Source organism: Ascaphus truei, chromosome 8 (genome assembly GCF_040206685.1).
Source record: "Ascaphus truei isolate aAscTru1 chromosome 8, aAscTru1.hap1, whole genome shotgun sequence".
Lineage (NCBI taxonomy): Eukaryota > Metazoa > Chordata > Amphibia > Anura > Ascaphidae > Ascaphus > Ascaphus truei.
In genome coordinates this window covers 67,786,627-67,797,011 of record NC_134490.1, presented here as the reverse complement: position 1 = coordinate 67,797,011, position 10,385 = coordinate 67,786,627, and the positions used below count along the sequence as shown (strand labels likewise).

Below are 10,385 nucleotides of genomic sequence, written 5' to 3'. Positions count from 1 at the left end.
TCTATCAAGGCAAAGTGGTGTCGAACAGTGGACCAAATATATAAATATATAAAAATAAAAAATCCCATTTACAATAATAAAGTTTTTTCTTTGATATATCTGAATCAATATTTTTTTGCCCCATTATCTCCTTTTGTAACGCTTTTGACATCATACAGCAAATCTCAAAATTTTAAACCTTTATACAGAATAAAAACCTCCATTTTATCGCATGTAACCAACCCCCTTCTCGTCTCTGCACGTATGTTTAGTGATTTGGGAACATGTTTTTTTTTTTTCATTATCAACCTGGAAAAAAGGTTTAGTTTAAATTACTTTCTCATTACCCTTATTTTGTATACCAGTTCATTTGTCATTGTATTCAAAATCCAGAAGGAAATATACTATATATATATATATATATATATATATATATATATATATATATATATATATATATATATATCATATTCTGCGAGGGAAATCCTTCTGAAATGTTAGCTATGTGGTAGCAAGATGAATCGGTTAATTTTATAATAAATATAATTACATTATTAATGGTTATTCATTAAATCGCTATAGTGCCTCGATTGACACGATCGCAGTGTAACTGATAAATCCCGTAGAGCCATTTTAAATCAGATTTCTTTCAGGTAAAATGTGGCTTAAATTTTAAATGAAATCCCTTTGCTGCCAGACAGCATGTGGGTTAAGTTAAATATTACAAGACAATAACAGTTTGTAAAATATATACAAAATGTACGCGGGTTGTTTTAAGCCTGAATAATATCAAAATGGCAAGGGGGAAAATAGCATGATTCTATTATTAATTATATATTGCCTGCCTGAAATCAGAGGGCTATAATAACAGAGGTGTGTGTGTGTGTGTGTGTGTGTGTGTGTGTGTGTGTGTGTGTGTGTGTGTGTGTGTGTGTGTGTGTGTGTGTGTGTGTGTGTGTGTGTGTGTGTGTGTGTCAAAGGGATAGGCACACCATAAATATGCAATATAAAAGTCTGTTATTGGACCAACTTTCAGCTACCCTCTGGACCTTTATCAAGGCACATTATGGTAGCCTAAACGCTGAGCCAATAAAATACTGTTTTTGCATATTTATGGTGTGCATATCCCCTTTGTTTTATATATATATATATATATATATATATATATATATATATATATATATATATATATATATATATATATATATATATATTATAATTTATTGTACACACACACCTTGGAAGAGTGTTGTGGAAAAAGTTTTGAGATATGGGTTTAGTGTTCCCTTTAAAACACAGACTTTTGCAATGTGCATTGAGTTTTACCATCACATTTTTTAAGTAGGTTTACTTTGTAGTGATAGGTAACAAGTTTATATAGCACAATCATATAGCACAATGCATTATCATTGCGCTCATAAGAGATACTGAAGAGTTTTAAGGTCAAAACGTGCATGCCAGCAAAGGAAACCTCTTGGTCACTTGGACATAACATCTGGAGATCTCCCACCAAATGGAAAATTATGATAATGAAAGACCTAATAATTGTGTCAAAAATGTTTCAGTCCCACGCCTATTATTTATAATTATTGGAATACTATAACAGAGCCGCAAAGTTTGAGGATAATTGATCAATACTGGTTAAAAAAAAACAGCAGCAGAACTGTCTAGATCAAACCCTTAAAGTTACTCTGATGAATTTGGGACAGGGTTTGTATTAGTTTTCACTAGGAGACGTTGATAAAAAAAAAATGATTGTGGTTAGTTTAGGTTAATAATTACAGTCATCATTAAAATATTTACCCCCTGAGTGCCAGGGACACTTAAAGAGTAAAAACTTTCCCCTAAAAGTGTAAGTGGCTGATAGAGTAGTTTTTATGTTTCTACCTGGCATGGACATTTTCGTGAGGGGTTAAGGTGTAAACTTGACCAATCTAAGTTTGAAAATAACTTTAAAGGCCCTTGCATTATTGATAAATAATACATGCCTGTAATTAATGGTTTGATCGTCCGACTATATTACTCTGCGAAGAAAACAATATTAAAAATGCATCCACTCGATTTCTAGCTAGTGAGGAAATGTAATACATTATGTATTGTACTCTTTCTTTTGATCAGAATAGTGAAGCTTAAAATGTAACTTTTACAACAGAAAATATATATTTTTAAAGTCGTGTACAAATATAACAGACGGGGAAATATTACCTTCTTATCCAGATTTACAACACCAATTATATTAAACATTACAAAAAAAAAAAAACCAATAGCCCATGAAGGAGAAGGGCTGTTCCCCAAGTCTTTTTCACAAACACCAATACAACTATAGACATTTTTGCATTTTGGAGAGTCCTTATTAAAATTAAGTGGTGGGGTTTTGAGCTATGGGAATTTCCCTTTTTAAGCCAAATCAGATCCAGGCCCAAAATATTTTCTTGTATTTCCTATTCTAGTATATATGGAAATGTAACTGAACCCTACAACTGCTATACTTGTATTGCATTCAAATTTGTCATAGAGCAGACCTATTTCTAACAATAATGCCCTTGTCATTTGCAACAGATCTTACTAACTACATAAAGTATTCTTTTGTTAAAAACAACCCATTTACAATATACATTAAAAACACCATATACCAAATACACGAGGAGTCATACATCTCATAAATATGAATCTATCATTTGGGGGATTAAGATCGTTCTGCAGGAAGAGCTGGCATATGCCGCAGGATGGAATTATCATTTTGACTCCAAGTATGTATGTATGTATATTTTTCTTTATATAGTGTCTACAATGTACAAAATAGACAATGCAGGGAATTTTAATACAAGTGCAACAACATTAAAATCAGACAATAGGAAAGGTAATTACTGCCAGGAGAGGTTACAATATAAGTGGTATTTTACAGGGCTGTAGGTGAAAGAGTAAGTGCAGTAGATGGCAGTGCTTGACCAGGATAGTTGGTAATTACAACTGTGAGTCTAGGCTATTGAAATGCTTCATTCAAGGTTTGACATACGTGTGGGGAGAGAAGGTGCATGGGTGAGCTGTGTGTGAGGGAGTCCCACAGGTAAGGGGCAGAGATGGAAAAGGATTTCAAGGTGAGAGAAAGCAGTAGAGGTGGAAAGAGAGTGCAAGGGGCATAGGAAGAAATCAAAGCTTACATTTAGAAAGGAGCAGATGAGTGGAGAGCCTTGAAGGGAAGAGGGAGAAGAACTTTGTAGGTAATCCAAAAATTGATGGCAAGCCAGGGATTTAAGGAGGAGATGAGCAGATGCTCTCTTGAAAGGCAGTGACATGATTTTTGTCTGCAGAATTTTGGATAGTTTAAAAAGGGGAAAGTTGCAAGGCCAGGAGACTAGTTAGTAGTAAATTACAATAATCCAGACAACAGAGGTTAAGGGTATACATTAGAGTTAGCATCAGAGTGACAGAGGAAAGGGCAGATCTTGACAATGTTACAGAGGAAGAAGCAACACAGTTTAGCCAGAGCATGAATGTGAAAGGAGACCTAGAGAGAGGAGTCAAATGTCACACCCAGGCACTGTGGTTTGGTGACAGAATAAATGGTGGTTCTGTTTATTGTGATGGAAAGGGGGATATTGGGTTATGTTTAGGAGCAAATCTAACAAGCTCAGATTCAGACATTAAATTTGAGGTGGTGGAGCGCCATATGTACATGTGTATGGTGTTCAGCTAACACTATTTAGGCAAAATAGTGGACAACTGCTACTTATCTGGACAATAACACTTGCACATGTCCTCTTTCAAAGATTGATAGTGTTAGGATTAGGAGTTTAGAGATATACCATCTTTAGTAGAGATATTCATAAGGATTAGGAGAAACAATGATACCTTTAATGTATTCCTATATTAGGCCAGACATTGCTAGTCTTGGCCATTTTGTATCACATAAACAGTTTCATGAACCTACCAGCTGAAATTCCTACAGAGAAGTTCAGATTTCAGACTGGTTTATCTTATAGATCATTAGGATAACGTTTCCACACACTGACAATGTTTCCTGCTGTTGCCTTAGATAAGATTAGATGCTCAAATAGTTTCTCTCAGTAGGTCCGACTCTCTTTTTTAATCGTTTAACCATAAGAAAACGGTATATTTTTGCTTTTTGTTATGTCTTTTAGTCACCACCATAAGATTCCCTAGCAGATGTAGTTATTACCTGAGCTTTCCCTGGCTGATACACACAAACATTAATGTATGTTGGTCTAACAAAAAGTTACACAACTTCCAAAAGAACATAGGGGTAGATCCTCAGAAGGTCGCTAATTTTTTAACATTCCGATAATGGCAATTTAACTGATCCATATCCGTAAGCATATTCCCAAAGGTGCTTAGCGCAACAATATCATGGCATTTTCCTTAAAAATAATGGATTGATAAATTTTAACTGACTCTAGGCTTACATATGCAAATCCTTTGATAATGATTAGTTTACCTAACAACTGAGATCCTCAGACCTCTGTTAGTGTTAGCCCATGATAATAACACTATGATATTTGTCACCTTCCAAACGCTGCCCTTTCTCATATCCAGACCCTGATATATCATGGAGTTATTTCTGGGAATAGCCTAAAAGCAATGTACTGAGTATAGGACTTAACCCTTTCATTACAAAAAGTTACATGTGCCATGCAAAGATATATATTAGGGATCATATAAATGCCTGAAGCACATTATAAACTATTTTATGGTTTTTAGGGATTAAAGTGATATTTGTGTGTGAACTGATATGGTATATAATGTAATAATGACTGTATAAAGTATAGGTGAACAATAAAGTATATCCATACATACCTCAACAATATTATTAATATTTCATTTTGATTAATACAATCAAAATAAATAAAGGATGTCCTTCCCTTAATTTTTTTTATTGTACATTAATATAAATGAAATATGAATTAATATTGTTGAGGTATGTATGGATATACATTATTGAACACCCATACATTATACAGTCATTATTACATGATATACCATATAATTAAGTGGAAAACTTAATAAGTGTAAAAATGATACATTTCTCAATATTATAACAACATTTGCATTAGCTTTTGATAACACATGAAAATCTCCATTAATAGCGCTGCCTTAATAATGCGCCTTATAGTTTGACCAATGCGCATGTGCAGTGCATGGGAAAACGAACGTAAGGATGGGGGGGTTTGCTAATGGACCTTATTTATGCATATTATTATCTTTCAGGATCCCCATTAAATGAAGGAAAAATAACGTCCGTTACCTAATTAGGTAAGGTAACGTTATTTGCCCTTATTTAGCGCAACTCTAAGGATCTACCTTATAGTTTCTTAGAATAAGATAAACTTTATAGACAGGCGTATACTCATTGCTTTGACTTACTAAAACTACCACCTAATCCTTCAGCCATGTTATGCAGACTGCACATACATAGACTCGGGATTTGTAGATCCTCCTGTATTTATATATGGCTGCCATCCTTCCACCCACACTCTCTATATCCATTACCCTACAGTACATGTCCTATTCCTACAAGAGTCACTGTTTTGCAGGAATATCAACATCTAAGCAGTATGGATGGACACCCTTGAACAAAGATTTGCATAGGTGAGCATGAAGTTAAATGGCACAAATCAGCTTGGATAAGACATGTAACAACTACAGTACACAATCAGCACTGTAATTCAGACTCCTCATATGTAAAACCACCCCATTGTAAAGCAACACCTCTTTACCAATGGCATTTTGGAGAATTCTCACCTAACCATACTCATTTATTATGGAGATTCCATTAAAAACTATATATGCTGCTAGACTTACACCTTTTATCTTTAGACACTGAAGTACTCATTGCATGTAGGACCCCAAAATAAGTAGTATGGGTAATATCAGTGATTATACAGAAGATGTATTGCTTTTATATAGGAAACTATTTATAAAAGTTGTCTTGAGTCCACAATACAAGTGGTAACTACAAGCACTGGGACATGGAGATGGCTTTGGAGAGTGGATCCACTAAGACTATTGGTATTTTGAATTCTGACCCTGGGTAAGGCAGATATAGGCCATAGCTTCAAGTTAAACCAGTTTGCTTAGTCTATCAGAGGGGGTCGTCTAACTACTTTCTCAAGAGCCACCAAAAGGCCAGGTATTAAGGATATCTCTGCTTCAGCACAAGTGGCTCAATCAGGATGACAGAGCTTCTGATTGAGCCACCTGTGGGAAAGCATGGGTATGGATGAGGACTGAGTTTGACGCCCCTGGCATAGACTGTGATACCTCCCCAATATACAAATCCCATACAGAGACTATGTGGGTAGATGTATCTTGGTATTCTCTCCACACACAGTGTAAACACAGGAAGACATTCCCTATGTCAATGTCCAGTGAACAGAAATACAGTAGCTGTCCATGGATACCCTCTGACCCTTACTTGGGATCTCTCTTCCTTTTGCCTTTGTGAGTACTATTATACTGTAGTTGGTTCTCCTGGAGCATTGATCTTCTCTTAACAAACGATTCATGGGATACATCTGCTACAGCCTACTTCCTGGACTTCCAGTTCCCAAGGTCGGGTCAACAACATTTGATAGTTTTTGAATTAAAAACTGACCCAGACATTGTAAAGCATAGGTTTTGCACAGCAATCATATTCTTGCCCCATATAGTTTGCACATACTGTCATTACTAAAATCCATATGAAAGGGCAGTCCGATTTCTATTACCTCTTACTATGAGTACCATATTATCACCTTAATGTCCTTTATCTCTTGTCCCTCAAGTTCATTCAACAAAATCAAGAGACTGAAAAGGGTATAAACGTTGGCAGTGGTATTAATGTACTTACAGCAGTAAATATTCCAGGTGACCTACTGTATGTTTCTGTATTTTATATTGTCATTTAATCTGAAAAGTCGTAGTCACAGGATAGCAATATTTGATATTCTTCCTAGGTTAGGACACTACAATACACTAATGTAGATTTGACTTCCTTCTCCTGCCAAATTGGGTGACATCAGATTGCACTGAAAATTCTCCTTTTCCTTACCAACAAAGGAGTTCATGCATTTTTCCCCCATACAGATTTTGATAACATACGATTAATAACAATCGCGCGACTATTGCTTCACATCCTATTAAGTGGATGGAATTTGAATGAACGCCTCAGTAGTAAACATACCCAATTGTGACTTACTAAGATCTGTGTGTTTACAGTGAAAGGAAAAGTTTTGCACTGTGTATTAGTAGGTGCATGTCTATATCAGAATATGCATAGGAAATGCATCGGTGTACAAACAAGTACATATAAATATAACCCAATATGCATTAGTATTGCATTTAATGTATAAAAAGAAATGTCTCGCACAAATGATTCGATGAAATGCAATAAGAAAATATATCTACGTTCTGTATGTGTAGGTATTCATAAAATATCGATGCTTTATTATTGAAACCTGCACTTTTATATATATATATATATATATATATATATATATATATATATATATATATATATGTAAAAATACCTAGGCTTAATCTGCATAATCATATATGCACAATGTATTAAAGTATGATATCACACGAAGACATCAGTATTTGTATTTATTAGTAATACAACAAGAAAATAATTCAAAGTCAATTGTAAATACATTTAGCAATACTTGATTTTATTCTTATGTAGATCCCTTGGCTTACAGTGTGTGTTACATTTATTCCTGTTTGTTTGTTTGTTTTTTAGACGTCAAACAGCTGAAGAGAGAGAAGCAGAAAGACAACAGGCGAACAGGATCCTAATGCAACTTCAACAAGAAGCCTTCCAGAAATCCATCAACCAGCCCCTGCAGCCAGACCCCATCTGCATTCACAACTCGTCCCTTTTTGCCCTTCAGAACCTGCAGCCCTGGTCCGACGACACCTCCAAAATAACCAGTGTCACTTCTGTAGCGTCTGCCTGTGAATGAGCAGAACAGGGAGGGGGAAAAAAAAAGACTGGTTGAAATGTACTATTTCTACTTTTTTTGCAGAAATACAAATGAAACCACAAGATCAGGCCTGTCAGAGCCAAACTAAACCCGGAACGTCAAAGTTTATTCCAGCCATATAAAAAGTCCCCTCCCTGTTTGGGTTGATACTGTCCAAGCATTTAAAAGGCAAAGCAAAAACTAGGAGAGATGAGAAAGTTGGCGGCACATCTTTGTTCAAATACAATATTTTCTCGAGGAAGGTAACACATGCCACCATATACATATACATCATATACAGATCTGCTTTTTGCCCGTTTTATTTGACCACGTTTCTCCTTTTATATTAACTTCAGTTCTTTGATATGTTTGGGAAGCTGGAAGGCACAGTCCTAGAGGATGCAGTCCCAACACACCCTGCTCTGCTCCTCCTCTCACATGCTTAAACACCCCACAAGTACATTGACTTATATTGTTGCCTACAACACGGCAGCTTGTGTTCCGCTGTTAAACATTCACACACACACACAAAATCAAACAAAACAAATACTTGTGTTCCTTTAGATTTTTTTTTTTCTGTGAAACAAAACTGGATTATTTTACAAAGAATGCAAATCTCGAAGTTAAAATCATTCTGGTGCCAAAAAGGGAAACATTTCTAAGACTGTTCACATGTATTAAAATAATATGAGTTGGTTACAACAGTCATCAGAATGAAATTATGAACAATGACATTTTATCATATAGAGTGTCAAATAACTGCCAGCTGGGGACAGTTTCTTGAATAAGGAGAGATTTTTGCAAGCACTTCTATATCAAACTCTTTTTTTTTAACGCTGAATCTATACGAATACAATGAGTTATGCCATTTCATTGTGATGCATTGGTGACATTTAAATATCACGTTTTTATTGACATGACAATACATAACGTCTCTATTTTAGATTGTGCACTTAATAGGTGCTTATGTATATGAATTCATTAAGTGCTTGTGTAATTTATGAGAGAGGAAGAAAATAAGGCCCGGAACAGAACTGTTGCTCTGCATTGTAGTTACAGTATTTTTACTGTTTGCTAAAGAGCATATTATTATTATTATTATGAGCAAAACAGATAGTGTTACATTTTGGATCCCTGAATATATTTTGTGCATACTTTCGGTATCTTAACATGTCTAGGTTATATAACACTTAATGCCCAACTGTTATTATTTGCATTTACCAATGTGAGTTTACAAAGGGTCTGAATTAAAAACAACCACATGCTGTATTTCTATTTATTTGTAACTTTATTTTTTATCACCCTACCGATTATTTTGTGTTCTGTACATTTTACATCCATTTCAGTTTTGCCAACGATTATACTAACTGTATCAAACATTTATTGCCAGAAACCTTGTAAATAAAATTAAAGTTTTCTTTTGCAGTTTTGTAGTTTACAGAATATGTTCTAGCTCTTTGTAAAAAAAAAAAAACCCCAAGCATTTCATCTTTGTTCGTTGAACCCACAGACAGTACACAAGAAGTCAGGTTACTTTACCATCAAGACAAACTATATTACACAAGCTGTGTTAAATGAAAATACTATTTCATATTGATACGCGTCAGTTTTTGTACAGTTAATCTAACTCATTTTTTTTAAATATACTTCTTTGTTTGCTAATTTCAAACACGTGAATATATCATACGTAAACAGTAACTGTATTTTACAATATTGCTGTAGTATACATTATACAATTTAAAGGTATACTTTTAAAGCATTGCTGATGGAAAATGTCTCTCTCTCTCTCTCTCTCTCTCTCTCTCTCTCTCTCTCTCTCTCTCTCTCTCTCTCTCTCTCCTCTCTCCTCTCTCCTCTCTCTCTTCTCTCTGTCTTCATGATCAAATATTCACCATAAACAATCTAAATAACAGGTTAACTTGATGTTTTCCTCATCTGAGCATAGACACAGTATCTTTTCAGAAACAGGTTTGATTGGCCTCTAATGATAACACACAAGACGTGCGATATAAATAACACGAACAGTAATACAGTCAGCAAATAAAACACTTCTCATTCACGTTGTGTTTAAGAAAGAGAGAAAGACAAATAACAGGCATGAAAAACATGTTTATTCTGTATCTCAAAGGAATGTAACTGGCTCAAGGAAATCTCCTGGAGTTTAAATCTGTGTCTAATGGCCATTGTGCATTGCTGATTGAGGAAAGATGCAGTTAGCAGGTTGAGGCATCTTGAGGTAATGTTGATTTTCTTAATAAGTGCTCAAATATTCACATCATAAACACAACCAACACAACTTAACACCAGTGTATCCGCAGTCTGTTTCTTTACAAAACCAAAAGACTGAGATATAATTATCCAGAAGCATTTTTATTAGGTAATAATATACCGTTGTAGCTTGATGCTAGTACAATTAATTCATGGACACTGAAAGACCACAATCGT

General features: G+C 34.9%; 1 protein-coding gene across 2 annotated transcripts in view; it reads left to right on the top strand.

Moving 5' to 3' along the window:
- Positions 1-9,324, top strand: part of TLX1 (T cell leukemia homeobox 1) — a 14,174-nt gene extending 4,850 nt beyond the window's left edge. For both annotated transcript variants that reach the window (XM_075612448.1, XM_075612447.1), the window contains exon 3: positions 7,718-9,324. In XM_075612448.1, the coding sequence (XP_075468563.1) occupies positions 7,718-7,940 (223 nt within the window). In that variant the 3' untranslated portion in view covers positions 7,941-9,324. The remainder of the gene's footprint in view (positions 1-7,717) is intronic.
- The last annotated feature ends 1,061 nt before the right edge of the window (positions 9,325-10,385 follow it).